A 25,286-nucleotide genomic window follows, 5' to 3' on the forward strand; every position below is an offset into this window, starting at 1 on the left:
AAAAACAAAACAATAAGCAAACAAACCTACATGTATAACTGCACGGAAAGGAAGCATTCCAAATTTCTTTTAACAACTAATTTGATGATACATTCAGAGAGAGAAATACTCCACGGATGAAAGGAGCTCATATCGTAGGCAGTAGTGTTTATTATTATTAGACTATTGTATGTGAATTATAGGATGAAGCAAATGAGTCTCTGTGTTGGAGTCACTGAGAACTGGATTTGGGGGAAAGGGAAAAGGGGGTGCAGATGTGAGAGAGACGACGTTAAGTCAGAAGCCTCTGTCCTGCCTGCGAAATGGAAGTGTCACTGTGAGCTCATGATACACATGTATTTCCAAGCCAGTGTGAATAGGTTCCTCCTCGTCAAAGATGTGACAAGTTGAGCTCGACAAGAATAATAATTGCAATGGATTGAAACACAGGAAGTATGTTAAGCATAAATTCGTGATGACGCTTAGAAAATAAAACTTGATTGATCACCTCTAAACGATGCTCAGGAACAAAGTTATTGGGCGATTTTAGAGGGGACAAATTTATAGGGCAGGAACTAAGCATTTCTCCTGCCTTTGCTTCATCAGCTGTACTTTGAGGCAATGAATAACTAACTGGTGAGGAGAAGGTACTTATTTGGAGAAGGTTCTTATTTAAAACATATTCCAGGTCATAAATTATGGAGCATTGAGAGGATTGAACTATCGCTACCTATAAAATAAATGACACAGGCTATCATCAGTAGCTCCTAATGTCAGCAAAAGAGAGACTAGCAGATATTACGTATCCCGTTCAGTAGTTTACAAAACCAACCGATTAAATATTTTTGCAGAAAAATACTGAACTTGGATCTTGCCAAGTTGCTAGGCATAACTGCCAGTACAGTAAAAAGAAAGGACAGAGGACTGTGTTAAGTAACTCTGGAGGTACAACCAACGAGCTCTAGGTGGGGAGACATCCTACTTTGGAGGTCAGATGGCTATCGGAAAATATTGATATGAATGAAAAAGGACAGTAATCCTACAAGAGATATATCAACCAATGACAATATTTGGACTTTATTTGGATTCCAATTTAAACAAACTTAAAACATATACACTACTTAAGGAATTGAAACACTGCCTGGAAGTTTGATGGTATTAAAGAATTACTGTTTTCTATTTTAAGATGTGTTAATCATACTGTGATTAGATTACATTCTCTATCTTTTAGATACATATTGAGGAACTGACAGATGAAATGATAGGACATCTGAAATTTACTTCTAAATAACTGGGAAGGGGAAAATGAGAAAAATGAACAGGGATATGGATGAAAAGAGACTGGTGTTAATAACATTGAAGTTGTGACATACTATTAAATATCTGTTTAATATATTCTATTATATGCACTATATTATATATCTATTTTATATACTTTTACATATGTTCGAAATTTTCCATAAGAAAATTTTTAAAAAAAATTTGAATGGAGGCAGCAGGTTGTACAAAAGAATGCTAGTTGGACTATTTTACCAAGTTGCTGTGTGACCTTTGGAAAGTCATTTCCTTTCTTGTATTTTGGTTCTCCTAAAAAATAACAATTATCACTGCCATAGCGTTTATGGATTATTACATGGACCTATTATATGGACCAAATGACATCTGCATGTAAGAGAATTCTGAAATGTTTAAAATATAGATTTACAAGGTATTACTAGATGAAGTCAGATCCAAGCTGTGTTTTAATTTTTTCCCCTCCACATTCAAGAGCATAAAATTTTGATTTGTCAAATTGCCTTTGTCAAAGATGGTCTTTTCTTATCTACAACTATTTCCAAATGAAATGCCTTTTCATCCTCCTTAAAAATATATGCTTGGTTGAAGCAGGAGAAACTTTTAAATTTACTTTCTGTTGAAATACTCTCATCTCATTGAATTCAACTCAGAAACACGAGTAGGGAAATTGAAGTACTTGAGTCTATTTCAGCAAGAATTTTCCAGTTCCGAGACCAGATGTCACGCTTTGGCCACGTGATGCAGGTCACTGCCTCTGAGGCACGTCCACAAGGAGATGCGGGTCCGAGTGCAGCCTGTCTCCCCACGGAGCACGTCTCCTGAGGCAGGCGGCACACATCATCAGGCCTCCGCCGAAGGAAGGCCTCCCTCTTCGTTTTACCAAAGATCTGGCGCACCCACTGCGTGCGGGGCGCTGGGCACGGGAGGATGTGGGAGAGTCCGCTCTGCCTTGGACTTACTCACCGCCGAGTGGCAACGAGAGAGCACAGAAAAGGAAGGGAGCGCTTCGCATGGCGCGGCTGGAACACACTCGGAGAGAAGGGCGAACCAGATGGTCCTTCGAAGTGACGGTCCTTCCGCATTTGCTCAAGAGCTGGAGGGGCACCGTCCTTCTTGGTTTTTACCAAACCATTGGGAACGGCTATGTGCAAAGAGCCCCGAGGGAGCTCACCCATGCCGCTCGCCCCATAATGACCACACTGGCCAAGCGCCTTGGACCGGGCTCTGTTCTGAGCTCTTCAGACATATTAAAGCTTGTTTCATCACACGACAACTCAGCAGGCGGGGGTGCTCTGTTATCCCCACGTTCCGGGCCAGGCAACAGGGGCACGGGGAGGCGAAGTCAGCCGCCCCGGGTCTCACTAAGGGAGTTCAGTGCAGGTCATCTGACTCCGAGCTGTGACTCTTAACCCCTGACATTATGTAGTCATGACCTCGTTCAGCCATTCTCCATGATAACTACTCCCTGTTTCATTTTATAGGTAAAAAAATGACAGCTCTGGGAGCTTGAGCCTCTCAAGGTCCCTCACTCTCTCAGTGGCAATGCTGGGACTCAAATTTAAGAATATTTGGTTCCTAAGCTTGGATCTTTTTTTCCCAAACTGCACAATCTTAGTGCCTGTCTTTATGAGGCCTGGAAGCAAGTGACTGGAGACATGACCTCGTTAATCTCTGTCTCGAATTGTGGCTTCCTCTGCCGCAAACAGAGACGCCGAGGCAAAGCCCGAACCTCAGGGCTGCAAGTAAATCAGGCTCGAGGCGGGGGGCGCCCGGCCGTCCGCCGTCCCATCCGGCGCTCGGAACGCCCGGCTGTCCCGGGGCGGAGGCAGTGCGGGCACGCCCCTGCCACACGTGTGCGAGGTGACACGTCCCAACTGTTCAGTCACACGGCCAACCGCCCCGTCACTGTCTCCGCAGACACGTAACCGCACGTGCTCCCACCAGGAGGCTGCTGCGTCCCGGGCATCGATGGGCACTATTCAGCCTTGAATGAAAATAGGGGGCCTCTGGGTCGCAAAGGGAAACTGGTGGAAGCAGGCAGCGAAACCCAGGAGGGGGAAGACGGCCCGGAGGAACAGGACGCTGGCCGACGCCATGGATGGGTGGCGCCGGCAGTGATGCCACCCGCAGACTGGCTCTTCCGGCAGGAGAAGCGGCGCGTGGCGCGTGGCCGACCGAGTGGACGCCGACGTCAGGGCGGTCACACTCCTGTGTCTGTTCCTTATCGCCTTTGCGACCTCAAGTGACTCAGGTCTCTCTGCCCCTGACTTGGAACCCGATGGATGATAATACTTCCCCGGTTTGTCTCAGAGGCGAACAGGGAAAGGGTTACTTGTTTTCAAAGTAAGCCATAACAGCTCATGCTTTTTGAGCACTTCCTCTATGCGCAAAGCCCTGGGATAAATACGTTATAATTATAGTCTCAACAGAATGCTATAACGACCCTACAGAACCTGTTACTATATGCTCATACCATAGGTGAGAAAACAGACTCCGAGTTCAGTAAATTATCTACTAAGTGGCAAGTTGGAGTTCGAATATTATCTACCTCGCATTAAGCCTATACCCGTAACTGCGGCAGTTGTGGAATGCGATAATTCCAAAGCCAAAATAGAAAAGTAAAATACCGGATGTCACTGAAACACTAGACACTCACCATGTGCTTCTGTACTCTTCATACATATCCTAACACGATTGGTTTATCTGCTTTCCCAGGACGAGTGGAGACTAGAATAAACCAAATCGGAATGTCAGGGAGCACTAAGGAGCGGTGCCGGCAGGCCGTGAAGGAACTCCTCAAGGTGACGGGGGACAGGAACGTTATTCTCGTTACGGTGCAAGGGCCCTCTCTCTGGCTCTCCCTTGGCTTTTTCACTCATCAGTTTAAAATCTGGGCGACGAAGCGTGTGAACGTCTTTCTGTAGCATTGCCTCGTCTGATTCTGTCTTCGTAGCCCTCGAATGGGTTGTCATTTGCACGTCAGCCTAAGGAGTCGCCCCCTGTAACTAGAAGCCATCAAGACACGGCAGACATGGCCCCAGCTCTCACACACAGCCAGGAAGAGCTGAACACAGGAATTCTGGAAGTGGCGAGACTTGGACATTCGGCTTATTGTTTCACCATAAATTCGGCTAACGTTGTAAAACAAGCCGACGTCCTGTCTTGCAGGACTGAATACCCTGGGCCGCTGTGTTGGTGCCCAGACGGGTCCCTTCTGTCTTTTTCCGGTCACGAGAAGTGGGAAAGGAGGGCGTGCGACACAGATGTGGGCTTGAACTGGAGTTCCCTCACTTCATCTGCAAAACAGTCCGATACTATCATTCCGGGTTGTGGAGGATTCAACGAGAGGTCAGAGGTCGGGGGCTCGGCGCTGAGTAGGAGCTTGATCTGTAGGAACTCTTCCCCCCTCGTCGCCGCTTGCCAAGTTTCATGTCGCTCTTTTTCTTCCCCCTTGACTACCTTTACCATCTCCCTTTATTGCAAATAACATTAAATATGCATCTCTCGGTTCTCGGGGTGTGGGGCTGTTTCATTCCTGGTTTCCCAGGGATTGTTACCTCCCCGTTTCCATAGTGATTGCTCAGTGATCTATTTCTGCTCTTGCTGACAGTCTTCCTGTTCTGTTTTTCTCCTTTTCTGGTTACTTTTTTTTTTTTTTTTTTTTGGAACTGTGCACAGACCAAAGAAAGGTGGACAGGGATCCAGAGCAGAGCAGTGGCGAGCTGGTGGCGTCCAGTTCCACCGGGGGTAGAAAATCTCCCTCAGCGACCACCGCATCCATGGAGGGTCCTGCTGGCAACAGCCGGCGACGCCTCCTGGGTGAAGTCTGGCACGATGCTCCCACGCAGGATAACTTCTTGTGCCCATATCTCCTAAAGTCCTTGGACAGCCTGAGCCTCACATGGCACATCTCCCTGTGGCATTATTTGGGGTCGGCTCTCCTATAGCAGGCTGGAACCTTTGGGAGCAGGGATGGGTTTTGTGTAGGGCCATCCACAGTGCCCACCCAGCTGCTGGCAGAGGGGAGGCACAGAGGGCGGGGCGTCGAGCCAGTGGGTGCTTTATCGCTTGACAGAGCAGTAACGAAGAGCTGCCTACACTTACGTGAGGCGGTGAGCCAAACGCTGCACACGACAACCTCCAACGGGTCTTTAGAACAGCCCCGCTTCGGTTTTACTATCTTATTTTAGAGATGAGAAAACTGAGGCTCAGAAGATAACTAACTTCCCGGAAGCCACAAACAGCTGAGAGGCAGAGGCGGGATTCGAACCCCAGCCCCGTCATCCTCACACCTTCATGCTTATGCTCGGGAGAAAACGAAGATTTATTTTTTTATTTTATTTTTTTTTAGAGCAACATTCTCTTTGAAAGCGATACATCCAAAGAGAGTTAAAACCACACTGTTGACCAAACCATCCTCTCCCTCTTAGTTTGTTATTAAGTGGTTGATGTTAGGAACTGATTAGTTAAGAATCGCCACTGGCTGCCGGCAGCTGATAGTCATTCACTAGCAGGCAGCGCGGGCCAGTTTCATGGCCACGGAATAAGACGCCAGGTGAGCAAAGCTGGTGGGAGCGGAATGTTAGGGTACCTGCTGTCCATGGTAGAACACGGCAAGGAGGAACATGGCCATCAGCAGCAGCGACGCCTCCTTGGTCCCCAGGAAATCCCTGTGGGAAGAAGAAACGCAATTGGTGGCGTGGTCATTGACGAGTGCGAAGGGACTTCCAGGTCACTCGGGAAACTCAGAACACTCAGAGAGGAGCGTGTGAAGAGAAAGAGGCTGTTTCCTGAGTGCCTGCGAGGTGACAGGGGCTGCTCTGAGGGTTTTCATTAAGCTAATTCAGAGATCAGCTGACCCCAGGTTATGAGGTCACTGAGGTCACATCAGGAGAAAACTCTAGAGCCTAGCATTCAGACAGTGCACTCGACATCAATAGCGAGGTCTCTGTTTGCATTTTTTCTAGATTTCGAAGAGCTCATATATCTTGTCACAAAAATCCATGAAGAGACAAGTTCCCTTTTTTTTTTTTTTTAGATGTTATCCTATTTAAGAGTTAGGTGTGTAGTGCTTTAAGAGTTATGTGGCAGTTTCTGCTCTAAGTGCTGTGAGAATCACACTTAAGATACTTATATCGACTCATATCAGTTCCGTGGACTGGACACTGTTTGAATTCCAGCCATTTTTGAAATTCGTATCCCAATTCTATGGGCTGGGCACTGCTGTAACCCTGTCTCGGTTCTTATGGCTTTTCCTGAGGCTTTGTTCCCACCATGTCATGTCCTCTCGGAGGGAACCTTCGATACCCCGTTCATAGTCCCCGTGGGGGTGCGAGCTGCAGTGTGGCTGCCCTGGCCGGTGCTGGCTCGAGCAGACCAGGCTGGGGGGCCGCTGGACATGGTCAGCGGTCAGAGTATGTTTACATGTTGATGTGACTTTCAGCCATCAAAGAAATCCAGAAGAAGGCCAGGGATTCCTTTGTTTGATCCCAATGGTTTCTCTTTCATTTTGGCCCAGCGTGAAACCTTTCCCGTGACAAGCGAGGTCAGGAGGCAAAGAGTTTGGAGAAAGCAGTATCGACGTTTGAATGTGGACACGGGTGGCTTGGGAAAATAAACAGTCCCCTTGACAGGCTTCTATTGGCTAAAGGAGAAAACTCAAATAAAAACACTCGAGACAGACCGTCTCTGTGGACACAGTGACTTGCTTTCTACCATCTCCTGTTCTAACCCCCAAGTTTCTCCATCTCGGGCAATGTCCCCTCGTCCATGCCTCCGGGTGCTTGAGCCAAAAGCAAAACAAAAAATCAGGGGTCAGCCCTTACCACTCCTGTCTGCTCGTCCACAAACACATACCCCTAGGCCATCTTCTCTCCATGTCCACCTCCTCACCTGAGTACGGCCACCATGGTCCCCAACAGCCTCCTCGTGTCCCGCTAATGTCACAATCTACCTTTTTTATATGGCTGCTGGAATAATTTTTATCACTACGGCTAGATCATGCCACTCCTTTGTTTTGCGGCCTCCCAATCGCAAGCACACATGTACTCAGACCTCACTCAGAATCACTCTCATCTGGCTTCAGGACACAATGAGGCCACCAGAGGCGAGATGCGGTGTTTGGAGGGAGGAGAGAAGGAGGCTTCGTACGGTTGCACCCACATGGTCTCCAGCTTCCCCTTTCCTAGTCTTGCTGGATACTAGCTGAGTAGCATGGGCTTCAGGAATATGGAGGCAAGAACCCACCTGCAAAGTCCAGAGTCTCATCCAGCTTGATGCTGCAAGGCCCTCCCGCCCTGGAGTGGGCTGGGCCCAGTCTGGCTCTACAGGCACAACAGGGCCTTCGGAAGGGAAATGCACTTGGGGGGTATTCATTTTTATGGATTCCTAGTTCCATCTGCTTTTCCTTGGAGATAAGATGCTAATAATAGATGATGCTCATTGTTGTACTTCTTTTCTATAGCCCCACAAAGCACATAATTATTGAGCATATACCATGTGCCAGGCACATGCTGGGATACAGAAATGAGGAAGGCACATTGTCTTTGCCTTCAAAAGCCCAGTAAAAAAAATCAAATAGATAATTTCATAACACAATACACTCCATCGTAGGGATACGTCCTCGTTACCGTGGGAATACACGGAAAGAACAAGTGAAATGGGCTGGAGGTTCAGGGAAGACGCAAGAAGCGCTCAGTCCCAGAGCACAGGAGGACTCTGGGTGGCACAGGTGGGGTGGGCTCTACAGGTATGGTACGAATATCTTGCTCAGCTAATCGGTTTATAAGCCTCTAATGTAGGGATAAGCAAATGTTGGATGTCAAGTTCGAGGCCATGTACAAACTCAGCAGGAGAGACTACTGCTCAGATCTGTTGGAGCTGTCCGCTCCCACCAGTGCTAAAGTGAAGAGGGTTGTACTGTCAGCCCCATACTGTCATCCTGCATTTTAGGGACAAGGATTCATTCACTCATTCGCTCATTCACTCATCCATCCATCCATTCGCCCCCAGTCACTGTAGTGCTTTTTTAGGGGGTGGGAGGGGGCTGGGGGGAGAAGGCATAGTCCGGTGCAGCCCTTTCGCCCACGGCACTTAATGCTCTGGCCCCTGAAGTTGTGGACTCCTGAAACGGGGATCGAAGACCTGAGGCGTGTGCTCACGGAGACCCAGTTTCCAGTCTCAGCTCTGCCACCGACCGGTCGTTTGACTTTGGACGAACCACTTAACATCTCTGAGCCACTTAACATCTCTGAGCCTCAGTTCGCTGCCCGGTGAAAGACTCTAACAGCATTTACCTCCATGACTGTGAGGATTCAGTGAGCAAGTCTTGGTAACAGTGCTTGGCCCATGTTTCCCTCTCTGCACCTCATAAAGCTCCCAGAACTTGCTGCTTCTGGTGGTTCTTTAAAAAAATCCCAGGTTCACATGGCTTCGTTTGAATGAGAACTGTCCTTTGATTAGCTCCTCCTGAATGCAACCCAAACTTCTGCTCTGACTGGCTCGTCTAACACCCTTTTCTTCGCGATGTAGACAACTTTTTAAGCCTGGCAATCTATCACTTAAAACAAACTTTTAAGAGAAAAACATAAATCCTTCTTGAGCCATTTTGAAAGTAATGGTCAAGCAGAAATAGATGACTAGATCAAATTCAGAAGAAATGTAAAAGAAAATTAAGAATGGTCTTTGAGCCTTCCTGATATATTTCAGATGGAAAAAAAACCTGAAGAATATGCAAAGTCAGACAGGCCAAGAAACACACAGAAAGAATTATGATTTGAGTCAAAAGGCTGAAATCTGCACGATATTGTGATACTTTGCTTGATATTGGGTGGCAAAGACTGAAAACATGGGCGTTTTGAACTAATTTATTTGTATTAATAAACTAATTGAATTAATACTACCATCTTCCTATATTAATAGAAAAGAACATAATTAAGTGAAAACACAAGTAGGGTAATGTAATTTCAGGGCTACAACAATCTTTGGTGATCATCTTATCTGATATCTCAATCAATATTTAATTGAAGTGTTATTTATTATTTATTACAGAAGTATTTATGTTAATTGTAGTAAATTTGGAAGCTAAGAAAAAGTCACAATGAAGAAAATAAAAATTGTCCTTAAGCCTACAACCCAGCCAAAGTAATGATTAATATTCTGGAGTTAACTAAATGTCATTTTCTTTGCCTTTGTGCAAAAAATATGTTTGTGTTCACAAACTTGGGATCGTGTGCTTCATACCGTTTTGTAAACTGCTTTTGCACTTGGTATATATCAGGAGAATAATTCCATAGTTAAGTACTGTGCAACATGAGTTTAGTGGATATATTTTATTCTGTTTTGTATTCCATGCACACTGCGAGATCCTTTGCAAGCCTTTTTTCCTAGAGGTAGAAGACTGAGGTCCAGAGAGAGGTTCTGTGCTCAGGGTCACACAGCTGATTTGTATCCGAACCGGGATGAGAATTCACATCTCAGGCACCAAGTTCAGAGCTTAAGCCATTGTGCATCTGATGCCAAATTTTTAGTTTAGCTATTAGTTCCCATTCCCTCCATTAGACCCAAAACAAACCAGCCAGTCGGAATATACCTTTAATTCTGCTGCAGCGCTAATGACTGCCTTTGCTGAGTGCTGATTTGATGCTGTATCTGTGATACCGCTTTACATGCTTTGCCGGCTTTACCTGTCATATCGACACTGAAAGCTCTGTTATCCTTATTTTAGTAAAGAAGAAACCGAGACGCCGATGTGGAATAATGTGCCTTGGTTCATCTAGTGGCTGGTGAGTACTGGCTTTCTATTCAGGCACCTGCGATGCTTCTACGCTCTCCTATACACACCTACTTGTAATTATCTGTCCCTAAGCCAGAAATAACGTCTTATTCACCTGCGAATATACAGGGCCCAGCACAGCGCATAGCAAAGGTATGACACTCAAGTCATACCTCAAGCAAGTTGTGCTTACATGATGGGGAACACGTGGTTTATGGGCAATGTTGAGCGAAAACCATAGGGGTTATAGAGAGGTGGCACTCGGCTCACTGTGCATCAGCGGCGCAACATGATTCCGAGTGAGCTAACGTTTCTTTCTGTCACTCATTCATTTCGTGTTTCATTCAACAAATATTTAATTGGACACCTGTTGCCAGACACTAATTGAATTAATACTACCAGAAGTGCCAGAAACATGAACATGAGTAATGGTTCTTGCCCTCCGAAGCTCTGATTCCAATTAAAGAGGAAGACATGAAAATTAATATTCACAACACAGAAAGATAACTGCGACGATAAAAAAAAAACACCCCTGAATGCATGGATTAGAGAATGAGAAATGATCAAAGAGAGTTTCACCGAGGAGACTGTCCTTGAGTTGGACCTTGAGAACGATGGGTTGGAAAAAGTCACCGATCATTACTCCGTATAAGCACATTAGAGCCTCGCACAGCCCCAAGTGCTTTCTACACCTAAGACCAATCGGCCACGTGCCTGCAGCTCAGGTGAAGAGCCAGAATGCAGGTGGGGGCTCTGGTTTCCCGATGGGCCATAGAAGGAGCCAATGGATGTCACCAGGAGGTACATCCAGAGGGTGAACTGTGACTAATGGGAGAAAGGAGAAGGAGTCAGCAAATTCCTCTCCCCTGCTCTACGTGAGATGTTTTTCCTCAACTTACCACCGATCCAGAGACATTTCAACTGGCCAAATGAATGGCTCTTCCAAGGCACCAGCTGAATCCCTTCGCGACTCATGTGGCCAGAATAACACGGCAGTAGCGTGTGTTTGCCTCCCACCCCTTTCTTCCTCACTCCCTCCTTTTGCTGTCCTGGGGTTGCGTTAACATCCCAGGCTCCCCTCAGGCTCTATTCTCTGAGGAATCTAGGCTAAGATATTATGGCTTTTCTTATTTAATAATAATAATTATTATTATTCTGCATTTCGAAATAATAAAATGCAAAGAGAAGAGTAAGTGCTCATTGCACAATGTCTGCTATTATTAATATTGTGACAGCCAAATTATAATCAGACCTTACAAGTCTTGGAGCCGTTAAGGTTGAAGGAGTCGCAAATTATGAAGTTTAGAGGAGACCTGAGTTATGATTGAGTTCAAACTTTAACTCATTAATTCATCTGTAATTAATGTAAGTGATACAATTGAAAACGAGAGGTTTTGCCTAGACTGAAAAGCTGACAGTGCCCAGGTGGAGAAATAAGTTAATATTCAACCAGTTCCCAAGTTTCGGGGACTCCACCTCCACCGTTTTCCCATGGCGTCTGAGCACTTTGCGAACACGTGGTGATGGGCACTTACTCTCCACTGTGGGTCAGGTGGTCATAGCGCAGAAAGAGCCCTGCGTAGATGGTCTCGGTCAGCAGGGCGTAGACGGCGATCATGATCAGCAGCACGGCCAGCTTGAGGACGGAGTTAAGTCGGAGGAACACCGCACAGGTCACCATGGCCAACACCCCTGTGAAGACGAAGTACTGGAAACAGAAGGCAGGTGTGGTCAGATTCAGCAGGAGCGTGGGGGGCTGACTCTCCTCGTCACAGATGCCAGGGGTCTCCTCACACGGCTGTTTGCTGTGCATCTGCACGTGGAGGTCTCAGCCACGCCCCGGTTCAACGGGTCCCAAACTGAACACACCCTGTCCTCCCTGCCTCCCTGCACCTCTGGTCCAAATCTTTTTGGGGAATCGAAAAGCCGGAAGCCCTGGTCTCATCTGCGCTGCCACCCCGCGTCCCACCGGCGGGCCACCCCAAAACCACGGGCTCTGCTTCCTCCCCGGGCCTCACTTCCGGCCGGCTTCCTCCTCCCACCTGCCGCTGTTTCGGTTCCCGGCTGCGGTTCTGGAAGCGCTTCCTGGCGGCCCTGCCTGCTTCCGCCTCCCCCCAGGATTTCAGAAACGCAGACCTGATCGCGCCACTCGCCTTGAAGTCCTCTCGCTGCCCTCCGTTCCCTCCAACTGCGTTCTCCTTTCTGAAGAGCAAGGCGCTCGAGACCCTCGCGTGTTAGATTTCCTTCCGCTTCCCCAGCCCCGGCATACACTTCGGCCGCCCTGTCCACTCGCTGTCCCCCACAGCTGTCGCCCTGCTCCCCGGAGCCTCAGCGCTCTGCATCTCCCATGTCCTGTTGCTCGGTTCTCATCCACATGACTACGCCTCACTCCTCTGGCACGCTCAGTTGTCCTCTCTGAGCGGCTCACACGTACAGATGCTTCTGGACACTGCCTCATTCCGCCACAGCTCCCCTAACAGCTACCAGCCACGTCAGAAGCAGTTGGTCAAATGGCCCGTTTGGAACCACTCAAGGGCTGGAATATTCCAGTGGCCCCCGTGTACACATCGGTCTGCTCGGCCAGATTTCAGCCATCCGGAAGCTCCTCAGCACATTTCCTCTACAGAAGGCTCCTTGTCTCTCGTTCTGGGGGGTGGTGGGTTTGGGTCCTGACCATCCGATGGGAGAAAAGAATAAAACTCATGTCATCAAAGACTCATCTGGGTGACGGTATTTTGATCTTGGTACACATTTTCTCTTGTACATTTCAAGGTAACTGGTCAAGACGGGAATCGTCATTTCCATTTCACAGGTGAAGAAAGTGAGGCTCCTAGAGCTTAAGTAAATCATTCAAGTTTCCTTGGCCAGAAAATGACACCGAAGACACCTGGACACAACCTGTGCAGGTGAATGTGACTCCAGTGGGTGCACTGGGCTTGCTAACTTCTGAGATCTACTCCAGGCCTGTTCTTCGTGGCTCTCTGGAACAACTGGCTGTCTTTTCTCTAATTACACGTGGAAATGGTACCGGTTTGGGCAGAGCAGACAGATAAGAATTTCCAGAAGCCCCTGAGCAACTACTGAACACATGTTTATTGACTTCTTAAGCCAAACAGATTCATTCATGTGCGCTTTCAAGAATGATCGCTTCCACAAATGTAGACGGCACCCTGACTGAGTTCACACGAGGGCAAGGGCCCAGTGCCTTGAGGGCACATGGCATGGACTCAGAAACAAATGACTGTCCCCGCCCCTAGGGAACCCAGTGTCTGGGTGTCTTTTATTGTTGTCTTTTCCTTTCCTACTCCATCCGATTATGTCCTTATCTCAAATGGAATGATAAGCTTTCTTCGCTTCCCCTTGGAGATTGTCCCTTGGCAAGATTGTTAGGTGACTCATTTTGATGCCTTTGTGTAAGAAGCTGTGAGTGACGAGGGCAGGTGAAAATAGGTCTATTCTTCGGTTGATTTTCTTCATCCGGTGAAACACAGACCTTCTATTTTAACAAATGGAGGGAGCAGGAATGAGATCCGAGGGGCCCCGTCTCACTGTTAGCTTCGTCACTTTCTCAGTGCAAATTATGAGTCACTTAGTAGGTCAAAACTCTGCGAAATGATTGTGCCCTTAAGATTTTGAGGGCCCGATAGTTTAATTTTAAAAATGTAATAAGCATTTATTGGGTGCCCATTGTGATCATGATATGGGGCCGGCAGTGGGGGGCGGGGGGAGGTGGGCTCACAGGTGAATGAGGAGGGGCCCCGGGCTAAGGGGGCGTGGTCTCATGTGCGAAGCAGCCATGGAGAGGGTGACAATGTCGTGGAAGGCGCTCTGGCGCAACGCGGGCTCACGTCACGTGATGGACCTACCGAAGCAGGAGGAATCGAAGTAACAAGACGAACCATTCGTGTTCTGTGCCAGGCGGTCCCCGAATGACCTCATATGCTTCATCTTATTTAATTCTTGACAGGCCCCAAGGACAGAGGCTGATTTTATGTCCGTGGGACAGAGGAGAGAAGTATGCGTACCTCCTCTCTGCTTCTGAATGTGCAAGGTTTTCTTCTCTCACATGTTACTGATTTGGAAAATTACAAATGAAGCAATTTCTTCTAAGTCTGTACTGAAAAAAACTGGAGTCCCATGACATGGCAAGGGGCTAACGGGAGCACCGTCTGATTTTGTTGGCATGCAGCGAGCATTTCAGGAACTAAACCATGCTTCTTTATGCTACAGTTGCTGACTGAGGACTTGCTGGGCACCAAGAATTGTGCCGGGCTGGATGGCACCATAGTAGCGTCTGGACGTTGTCAGCACTTACCATGAATTACACACTGTTCCCTCCTAGAAGAGGAAGAGGAAGTCTTTTACCCAAAAATGACTGGAGGAAGGGCTTGAACGTCTATCCATGCAGGTTACACACACGGACTGTGAGACCGTTCAGTTGCTGCCCACATCTCGTGGCGTTATGAACTTGGAGAACGAGAAGGAAAGGGCGCAGTTTTCATTTAGAAGCCACTGTCGTTCAGAGAAAGACTCTGAAGTTCCTGCTTTACTCAAAACTGGATTCTCAGCAATTATAAGTCTTTCTATAAGCAGTGCAGTGAGGTGGACACAGGACAACCACAGAGGCTGCTCCGCCCTGAGCCTGGCTCCCCGACACGGGCCAGGTGTGAGGGTGTCATGACCTGGGGGTCCCCACGGCTGCTGAGTGGGAATAACTGACCTGACTCTCTGAACTATTTCCTGGATTGCATTAGAAAGGAGCATTTTGTCTGTCTGGTGCTCTGGTACAATCTTACTGTACTCAGGGTTATTCTAAAGCCCAGCTTCCACGGTTGCCCTATTTTTTTTTTTTTCATACTAGAGGAAGAATGATGAATGCTCTCCAGTTCATTATAGTCAATAGCTGAGATCTGTCAGAATGGCATTTAATTTCCAAAGTAGATGCAATGCTTATATCTGACTTGGGTTGAGGACAGATGGATTCTTTTGGTTATTTCTTGCAGCCTCAGTTAATATTTTAACTTCATAATAATTCCTAAGAAGACATGTCTATGTTAATGAAGTCCAAATGATGACTCACAGCAAAACCTAATCCATGAGCGTGCAAATAGCTTTTTCTAATGGAAGGTATCACTCCACAATATTATAAAATATAAGACTGATGCTTCTCTTGATAGGTTTATTGTCAGTTCAATCCTATGAGACCCTGTGCTTATCTTGACCATGCTTTGATGGCTGAGCTCAGATCTTTGTAAATTATCTTGAGTCCATTTTAGAAAAGCACCAAAAATGCAGTCTTTCTGTATTTGATCTCTAAATGGTAATGACCAGTCAAATCAAACATCTTGGAAACATCTTGGGGTTTCCGGAAATTAAATCATTCCCTGGAGGATAAAGATGTGTCCTGGTTCGACAAAAGTAGGAAGTATATGCTATTAGCTAAGACCAGTTAGCACAGTGGAACCCGGTGACGTGTTGGAACAAGTGACTCCCTCCAAGGCCACTCTCTTAGCATGGGCAGCAAGGAAGAATCTGGCTCCCCAACAATGATGCAAGTCAAAATGGCCGCCATTTTCTAAATAAAGAGTGAGGCCAGGAGATCAATATTGCTACGAAATTGTGGCCTGTTTAAATTTTTAGTCACACACTATAAACATGTTTATGTAGATAGTCTCATGTTTACAGCATAAAGTCTTGTGCATTTTTATAATGTGTTACCTCTTTACCTTTTTAAAAATCCAACTTTCCATTTGAGTGGGCATCATTTTCTCTTAGTTGTGCTGGGTGGGCAGGTAAATTGTTTTTTGTTGCTTCATTGGAAACATACCTTTTTTCTTTTTAAAGAAAAATTACCTAAACACATGCTATGGACTATGTCCTTTGGGTAGTCTCAACTAACTATATGGTATCGTCTTTTCTCCTTAAAGCCATTCACAAATTTGAAGGGGTTGGAGAAATATCCTAGAGGAACGCGTTGTAGAAAGGATGGAGCGTGAGCAGGAAGATGATGCCACGGGGCGTCTGAGACGGCAGGAATGCATTCTGTAAAAGGGAGCCTCGAAGGCTGAAGGCTGAAGGCTGAAGGCTGGGCAGGACCCGAACAGATGACTAAGGACATGGGAGGAAGATTATCACACCCCTATGGAAAATTGCCTCTCGGGGACCCTTTAAACCTGCGGCCAGTTCTGAACGCTCTTGCAAATATACTTAACTCTTTATTCAAATGTGCCAGAGCACACGGTAAAGGGGCTTGATTCTAATAGGAAGGTCTTTCCAGGTTCCCACACTCAGGAGTTCGAGTTAATGGCCCTGTGCGTTTATGCACATGCTTCATTTTGCAAACCCCTCTCTCTTCCCTCCCCTGAACTCAGATCTCCACTGTTATTTCCTGTATCTTCAACTCTTTTTCTCAGTAATTGGCAAGCTCCAGTTCAGAACTAAATTCTACTTTATACCATAGACGATAGCAGCCTCTGACGTTAGTATCACGTCGTCCAGCTCAGTAACTTGCTTTCACACCGACTACTATATGTATGGGGCGAGGTGGAGAAGTCGGGCACACGGATGAGGAAACCAAGGCTCAGAGAAATGAAGTGATCCGAGGACACACGCTTGTGAGTGATGGGGAGGGGTTATGCAGATTAAGCCTTCGAGAAGGTCTGCACGTCTGATTCCTTCTAGCTTGGTGGAGAACCACGGCCATACATATCGGGGCGTATGCCGGGGCGAAACCCCTGTAGTAGCTGGTGACAGGAAGCATTCAGACCCCCGCCTTGCAGACCGATGGGAGTCCTGCACCAGACGTGATGTCAGGTGTAGGCAAACTGTCTGTGAAGAGCCAGACAGAAAACACCCTTGGCTTAGCGGGCCACGCTATCTCTGCTGCAATCACTCAGTGCTGCCATTGGGTTATAAAAGCAGCCACAGACGAACGGTAATAAGTGGGTGTGACTGTGCCCCGACAAATGCTTTATTTACAAAACAGGTGGCAGGTGGCATTTGGCCTGTGGGTATGGTTTGCTGAGCCCTGAACAAGAGGATTCTTTGGTTGTGGGGGAAAATGTTAAGACTCGGATTCATTTATTTTCTCTCTCTTTTTAACGTTCTCCTTTTTGAGTACGTGTCATAACACACCTGGTGGTGCGGGCTCCAGACCAGCTTCCTAGGCACAATAAGCGACCGCGGCTGATGTTTAATGAGCAGGGGCTTGGCGCCAGGTGTTGTTCTAAACACTTCACACTGAATCCTGATGACCACCCACGAGGAAGGTACCACACCTACCTTCCCCTTACAGGTGAGGAAACTGAGGCACAGAGATGCAGCGACGTGATTAAAAAGCTTACTTATCACTTTCTTAGGAATGGCAAATCGTGAGTGCTGGAGTCCTGGGTTTGGGGCCCAGAGTCTTGATTTAGGACACGGAGGTCCAGACCGACAGACAGTTCATGAACATCTACCTGTTGCACGTAAGGTGTCACATTGGAAACTCAGCATTGACTAACTCATCTCGGGAGGCACCACGAGAACGGGTGTTCCTTAAGTCCACAGTGGCCATCTGAAGAAGGTATTATTTTTCTCACTTTACAGATGAGGAAGCTGAGGTTCAGAGAGAGGAAGAACCCGATTCGAGATGCCACTGCCGGCCAGTGCAGGGTTTCGGCTGGGAGTGAGATACAGCCTTGGCTACGGGACTCTCGACCACCTGACGGCCTCCTGGGATGCTCCTCATGCTCTCCGAGCCAGGGAGCTGCCGTCCCACAGAGCCCACGAAGTGGGAGCTCACTCGTTACTGGGTGGGAGGAAGTCCCAGAGCCCATGGTCCGTCCTGTGCCGCCCTGAACGAGCGCGAGTCCCGTCCTGCCCTGGAACTCCTTAAGAAGAGCCTCGCTCCTCCCTGGGGACTGAGCCTGGGTCAGAAGCGTGGGCTCAATAATAAGCCAGAAACGGTTTGCATTGCAGGGCTAAGTCTTGAGAAGGGAAGGGCGGAAAGAAGAAAGGACGGAAGGCAGTGAGAATGGCGGGGAGTCGGGCGGGAGTGGCGCGGAGCAAGCTGCTCTGTGAGCCTGCGCGTCGCTGTCCGTGACGTGGGGGCGCGGCGCGCACCCCACACCGCTCAAGGGCTTAACGGTATGCTGCGTATCGGGTGGGCGCTCTGTTCCTGGGGTGAGGGGTGAGGCTGTCTTTCCTTTTCACACATTTCTCAGACCGATTCTGGGGCCCAGGTGAGACAACACAGAGCCTTTCGTCCACCTGTGTGTCGGAGGGGGTCTTAGAGAACAAGGGTCCGCCCAGCGTCCTCAGGGCACGGCGCTGGCCGGGCTCTGCTAGGACATCCCAGTTGTCCTCTCTTCCGACCCGGAACTTCTGTCCCAACATGTAAAGGTCTGGGCCATGACCAGTCGAGCCTATGACTGTCCTTTGCCTGGCCCTGTAGGCTGACCCCAAGGCTAGACTAGCGGCTCTGCGACCAAGAGAGGGTCGGAGTTACATTATGATAGTGATGTCCTACCGGGCCACCTCCTGACCCTGTGGTTCCCCACACGCGTTCTGAGCCACTTCAAGTTTAGTTGTTGTTTTCTGTGTTTGTGAGTCACTAGCTTCCTTCTTTCCTTCTGTGTCTACCCCTTCCTTCCTTCCTTTCTTCCTCCCTCCCTCCCTCCCTTCCTTCCTTCTCTCCCTTCTTTCCACCCTCCCTTCCTCCCTCTTTCCTCTCTTCCCTTCCCTTCCCTTTTCCTTCCTATTCCTTCCTTCCTTCCTTCCTTCCTTCCTTCCTTCCTTCCTTCCTTCCTTCCTTCCTTCCTTTCCTTCCTTCTTCAATGCAGCAAACACCCTTGAGTACTAACTCTGCTTGCGCTGTATTGATGACAAGGGCACATTCTGCATTTGGATTGTAAGACGAGCTGGGGGAAATGAGTAGGAGAGGAAGAGACAAAGGGAAAGAGGAAAATGGGTGGAGGGAAAGGAAAAGGAGGAAGACGAGGAGGAGGAAGAAGGGAGAGCGCCATGGGGGAAGGGTAGCAACAGGAAAGAGAGGCAGGGGAGGGAGCAGGAAAGAGAAAGAGGAAAAGCAGAAGATACCAGGAGAGAGGGGAAGGCAGACAGGAGGAGGAGGAGGAAGGGGAGAGGCAGAGGGGCGCAGGCCTCTGGGTGCTTTCCGAGGCCCTTCGGCCGCCTGCGTGTCTGGAGCTGGCGGAGCCACGCGGGCCCCGGCAAGGGGAGCTTGTGGATAAATACCTCTGGGTAGGAGCAGATATCTGTAAACACAGCTGAGGAATTGAAAGTCAGGTTCTTCAAGGGGATCGACTTGTCAAAATCACACCACAGCTGCGGATTACAAAAAAAAGAACAACAGAAAAAAAAAAATGAAAACATAAAAAAAACACAGGAACAACAAAGTCAGTGTGGGTGCTGGGAAAGGAGCCGTGTGCTGTCAGTGCGGGGCGTCAGCGGGGGCCGGGCCCTCAGGGCGGAGGTGCCGGCTGGGACCTGGCTTGCCAAAGGCGTCTGCAGGCCCGTGAGGAGACCAGCTGCAGACGGCTCTGCCGGCCCCACCGCGGAGCGTCACCGAGCGCGCTCGTGGGCTCAGAGGAGAGAAGGTCTGGGGTGACTGTGCAGCCTGTCTCCACGCCAGCAGCCCTGAGGGTCTGAAGGGTCTGAGGGGACACACTTTCCAGAAGGACCCTGAGCGCTGGGGTGTGGGCACGTCCCAGGCTGCCCTGCTGTGGGAGTGTTGGTGGCACTTGGAAAGGAACAGCTACCAGGGGCCGAATGCCTCCTCTGTGCCAGACACTGTGTACAAAAAAACAAAACCAAAACCAAAGAAAAGCCCTCATGACCACCTTGTGATGTCACTATGACTTTTATCCCCATTTTACAACCGAAAAACATGAAACTCTGAGAAGTAAAGTAACTTGTCCAGGGTCGCTGAGCTGCCAAGTGGTGGAGCTGAGGTTTGGACGCGGGTCTATCTGACTCCAAAGCCTCTGAACTTCCTGCCACACGGCTGGGGCATGGCAAGCCCCACAGGTGACCCCGACCTAGAGCCACCGGGCCTACTTCTAAATCCTGTGCCCCAGAGACAGCCGATTCACCAAGACGAGATCCCGGCCGCAGCTCCAAGCGCTGCATCGATGAGCCTATGTCCTTCCACTTTCAACTGCTACGGTCTCTAAAATACTTACTAGGTGACGAATTTACTTAGACAACAAACTCCCATTTTTAAACCCCTTGGGGCCCTTTCCTTCAAGGCCAACTACAGAACTTGAGCAACGCAGACTCTAAGTAATTACTGGGCCAGTTAGGACCATCAGGCAGGACAAGCTTGCCACACGCAGACTGACAGTTGTAGGACTTGACACTTTGGGTCCCTGAACACTTGGGGACAGTGCTTCAGGCTCAAGGGGCATGACGATGGTTTTGGCCACCAGCTGATGCCTCTACTAGCCTCTCTCACTGTGCCAAGTTTAAAATCTGGAGTCTGATAAATCACTCCTGCACTCTAGGACCCTAAGTCATGGTCAACACGGACTGTTTGTATATATATATAGAAAAGGCCTGTTACCCTTCTAGAGAGAAAATGACGTCATTAAAACATGAATGGCCAGGTTAGAACAATACGGCAGGTGGAGATTCATCAGAATGCGATACATCACATCCAATGGGAACTTATAGGACGTCAAAGGCGAGATGCCCAGCCTCCCTGAACTGCAGTTTCCTCATCCATCACATGGGAACAATAATACCTACCTGGAGCCCACCTCAGGTGCTCAATACACGGTAGCTCTTCATCCCCATTCCCTGCGGCTCCCGCTCCCAGAGACGATAATTTAGCGCATGAGAATGATCATGAGTCATGGAGTCAGACAGACCTGACAGCAAGTTATTCCACGTCTCTGAGCCTCAGTTTCCTCAGCCGTAAAGTGGGGATAATGAGACTTACCTCACGGGCTTTATGTGAGGAATAAATACGAAAAACAGGCACAGCTCCTCCTTCAGCGCATGGCACATAGCAGGCAGGTACTTAATCAATAGCGACCCTTCCTCACTACTGTAATTGATTGGCCACTGACAGTGCAGAGGTTTAAGGGAGCAAAGAACCTCCCCCGCTGGGAAAAAGACGACTTGCCACCAGGAAAACGCACAGTTCTGACGGCAGCCACATCTTTGCGCGCTGTCCCTAAGCTTGGGGCCGGACCAGACGCACGAAGCTAATCGGCACGGAGGACGGCGGTGAGGAAGCCGCGGGCTCCACAGCCTCTGGAGCCCTGAGTGCAACCTGGACACCAGAGGGGTGGCGGGCTCGGGATGCTTACGATATTTAGGATGGCGCCCAGGAAATTGATCAAGATGGACGCGAAAATGATGACGTTCCGGGCCAAATAGGTCTCGTTGATCCAACAGCAAGTTTTCCGGAGGACGAGGGGCAGACACTTATAATCCTCCGCCGTGGTGATGAGAACCAGAGCTGAGTGCAGCATGATCAGGATGGAAAACTGGATGGCCATGGGCATCGCCCTGCAAGGAGACACAGAACGTTGGGTTGTGTGGCTTCGACTGTCTGATCTCCACTCCTGATCGACGCTCCCCACCCCACTTGCTCCCAAAAACTCATCTAAAGCTCTGTTTGTTCAAGACGAGGGCTATCGCGGGAGACATTTTTTATTGCATCCATCCCTAGAATAGTCTATTGAGAAACTTTGCAACATCAAATATTTGGCTCGATGTATCTATCGCTCCTGCCCAATTTTTTTTTTTCACTTCTTTCATCATTCATCTTTCTCACTAGGCAACTGCTGCCAAGGCAACACACCACTGGAATTTGACCTCGAAACTCTGCCTGTGGGAGGGATCCCCAGGCCCTTTCCCCTTCGAGGTGGGTTTTATGAAACACTGTCCCTCTCGGTCTGCTCTGACGCCAAGGGCTGACCCCGGCACCTGTTCCTGGTTGCTCAGTTTGGTGAGTGCTGACCAGGGTCTGCATGATACACTATGTGCTACTAGGGACGTGGGGGAGGGTGCCATCAGAGACATGAGTAAGGAGAGCCCATCCTCGCCCAGGGCTCCAACGTCACCCCCAACTCTACATCTTGAGCTTCCACGTTGTCACCAGAGCTCTTGCCATGGTAGTTCCCATCTACTGGGCATCTCTGCTGGGTGGCAGGCTGTTTCTGGCCACTCGGTGGTCTAAAACCCCATCTCTGGAGGTGACTCGAACTGCCTCCTCTCCCTGTTAACCAAGCTACACCAGGAGTATTGCTTCTCCTTGAGAGTCCACCCCCCGTTCTGTATTCTCTGCCCCGCCCTTCGCGACCTATCCTGACGTCTCCAATTTCTCCACCTCTGTTTCGCCCAGTGGGCCGCTGCCTGTTCAAAGGCGCTTTGGTGGAAGTGGAGGGAGATTTTATGTCCACTCCTTCCTTCCAGAAAGTGACGTCGGCTCCGGCCATGTGGCTTTCACGCCTTCCACTGGCTGGTGTTTGACAAATACGCATTTAGTGAATGAGGTTGGACCTGCCTTCTTCCTCTCATGCCCTCTCTTGCTAACCCCCGGCCTGCATTTTCTTATTTATTATTAATAACGTGAGTCATGCACTGCGCTCTGACTGTATGCTGGGGACAGCGCTAAGCACTTTATGTGTAAGACCTCATTTCCATCCCTCGCAACACACCGAAGGGGTCTTTTGATCTCGCTCTCTCTTCTTTTTTTTTTTTTCATGTGAAGCTTTAAAGCTCAGAGAGAAGCAACTTCCCAGGGGTTGCTGAGTTGGTAAATTGAGAGCCAGGATTTGCAGTCCGCTCTGCTCTTCTGGTCACTTTGGGGAGTCATACGGCTCCCATGTTGCCGGTGCTCATTTTCAATTTCTGTGGTGTCCTCTTGCTGTTTATTCGTCCAGCAAGTTTTCTTCCCAGGCACAGTGGCAGGCGCGAGCGAGTCCAAAGACCAAAGGCGCATCCTCCCCGAGCTCGAGGAGATCATCGCGGTCCAGAGGGGAGGACGGACGTGGAGGGTGAAACGCGACACGGCGTGCGGTGGTCGATGAAGGGCGATGAGCGGCCATCATTCGGAAGATGGGGAAGGAAATCAAAGGAGCTTCGCAAAGGGGGTGGCATTGGGGTCAGGCCTTGGAGGCTGAAGAGAAGGTTTTTCGGAAGGAACATAGGCTGGTGGCGGTCTGGAGACTCAGAGAGAGACGGGAGGTGATCTTACCACGTGTCGTGTGTGTGCGTATGTCGAGGACCTTTTGGGAGAAGTCAGTCGTTAAGGATAACATTTGTGCTTTTACTATCCTGTTTGGGTGAACGCAGGAGGAGAAGCTGGTCAATGCTGGGTGAGGATGATGAATTGGATTTCGGGCGAGTTGCATTTCTGGTGCTTGTGGATCCTCCAACCGGAATTACGTAGCCGGCAGTGCGGCCAGCGGGGCCGCTGCGGAATTCTGGGTCTGGCGCGAATAAGCGGCGGTTGATGATGGAGGCGGGAGGAGCCTGCTGACGGAAGGCTGAAGACAGAGCTACGGCGGAAGCTGATGGGCTTACAGACGAGAAGGTGGCAGAGGTAATTTGGGAAAGGTGGTGGCCAGCAAGGCAGGAGGGTGGGCGTATGGGGAGTACGGGGCCTCGTGACAGCCAGGGTGAGGCATTTACCAGGAGGAAGCAACCAGGAAACGACTCCCCCCGCACGGGCAAGCATCGTGAAGGCCGGAAGAAGCTCCTGGCCCAGCCCCAGCTTTCACTGTTGGAGGTTTTATTTTATGTCCTGAATAATTGCACAGTTTTGATCTTGTGGATCACTTTGACAGGAAACCTCTGTAGGATCTCCAGATAAGAACAGAAGATCTGTGCGGCGGTGGGTTCCCAGAGGGCCCTAGGCCAATGGGAAACTCTCCCGCTCCCCCAGACAGGCTGACGACACACTGTGATTCCGGGGCCCTGGGGGGCAGAGCAAATGAAGAATGCAGGTGGATAGCTTTGTCAGGCCATCCCAGGGGAGAAGGGGACAACTGCAAGGCGGATGTGTCTCAGCAATGTGAGAACACAATGTCTAGTGTCTTGTTTCAAAGCTGAGGCAGGTGCCTCAAACTTCCACGGCCACGACTGCCATCCAGAGGAAGCTCCATGGCGTACAGGACCTTGAACAGTACCCGTGGCTCTCTGCTTGGGCCAGGTCATCTTCTCCTGATGGGCTCCTTCCCAGATCGCCCTCATTCCCTGGTGCCAGGAGGCAGGGTGTGACCTGTACTGATCTTTCTCAGTATCGCAGCAGCAAGACCCCACACCGGAGCTGGACGGTAGAGTGGCGGAGGCAGGCAGAGAGCCCAGACGTTCAGGAGAGACCCCATGTGGTCTGCTGACTTTAACAGAGTCTGTATTCCAGCTTTTACCATAGTTTTGCATAAGCAAAGCAAGCATTCATTGGATACTCATAGAATGGATGCCTTGTTGCCCACTTAGCTATTGTTTCTGTGTACACTTTGGCGGGTATCAGGGTATGCTGGACGGAGGGCTGTGTGGGGGGTTTGCACACAAGACCACCTGTGCCCCTGGCCTAGTTTTACATCATCAGCACTTCCTTCTGGGTTTGCTGAACAAAGGAAAGGGAGGTGCCACGGACTGAACATTTGTGTCCCCCGAAATTCGCATGTTGAATCCTAATGCCCGATATGAGGGTGGTGAGAGCCGAGGCCTTTGGGAGGTGGTCAGGTCCTGAGGTTGGAGCCCTGCCGAAGGGGGTCAGAGACCCCAGAGAGCTCCCTTGCCCTTTCTGCTGTGTGAGGAAGATGCAGGCGGCCATGCGTGAGCCGGGAAGCCAGACCTCGCTAGATGCCGACTCTGCCAGAGCTTGGATCTTGCCCTTCCAGCCTCTGGAACTTTAAGAAACAAATTTCTGCTGGTCATTATCTACCTCGTGTGTGGTCTTTTCAAACGGCAGCCGGAACTGACTGGGACGGGAGGTGGAAGCGGGCACGTGGGCCCGCGGCAGGCGCAGCGCCCGAAGCGAGGGAACTCACTCTTCCCAGTGCCAGTTTTTTCATGTGCAAAGCTGGGATTTTTAAGCTCCTCTCTTAGAGGAGGCTGTGAGGTTAAAGTCGCACAGCAGCGAGATGCTTAGCACATAGGAAGAATGCAAAGAAACACGATCTCTTTCTCCACTTATGGTGAAATTCAGGAAACCAAAGGCATTTGCAAGATCCGGGGCAAGAGTGTTATTTCTAAGACAGGCTTTGGAAGCAAGGTGCCG

At 49.3% G+C, this 25,286-nt stretch overlaps 1 protein-coding gene across 4 annotated transcripts in view; it reads right to left on the minus strand.

Annotated features, from left to right (window-relative positions):
- Positions 1–25,286, minus strand: part of ADCY8 (adenylate cyclase 8) — a 143,596-nt gene that overhangs the window by 18,724 nt on the left and 99,586 nt on the right. For 2 of the 4 annotated variants that reach the window (XM_016119825.2, XM_016119822.2), the window contains 4 exons: positions 21,361–21,562; positions 19,283–19,372; positions 11,584–11,756; positions 5,867–5,945 (listed from right to left, as the gene is read on the minus strand). In XM_016119825.2, the coding sequence (XP_015975311.1) occupies positions 5,867–5,945; positions 11,584–11,756; positions 19,283–19,372; positions 21,361–21,562 (544 nt within the window). The remainder of the gene's footprint in view (positions 1–5,866; positions 5,946–11,583; positions 11,757–19,282; positions 19,373–21,360; positions 21,563–25,286) is intronic. The other 2 variants (XM_016119826.2, XM_016119823.2) reach the window with 1 other exon arrangement.

This window comes from Rousettus aegyptiacus, unplaced genomic scaffold (assembly GCF_014176215.1).
Source record: "Rousettus aegyptiacus isolate mRouAeg1 unplaced genomic scaffold, mRouAeg1.p scaffold_m13_p_15, whole genome shotgun sequence".
NCBI lineage: Eukaryota > Metazoa > Chordata > Mammalia > Chiroptera > Pteropodidae > Rousettus > Rousettus aegyptiacus.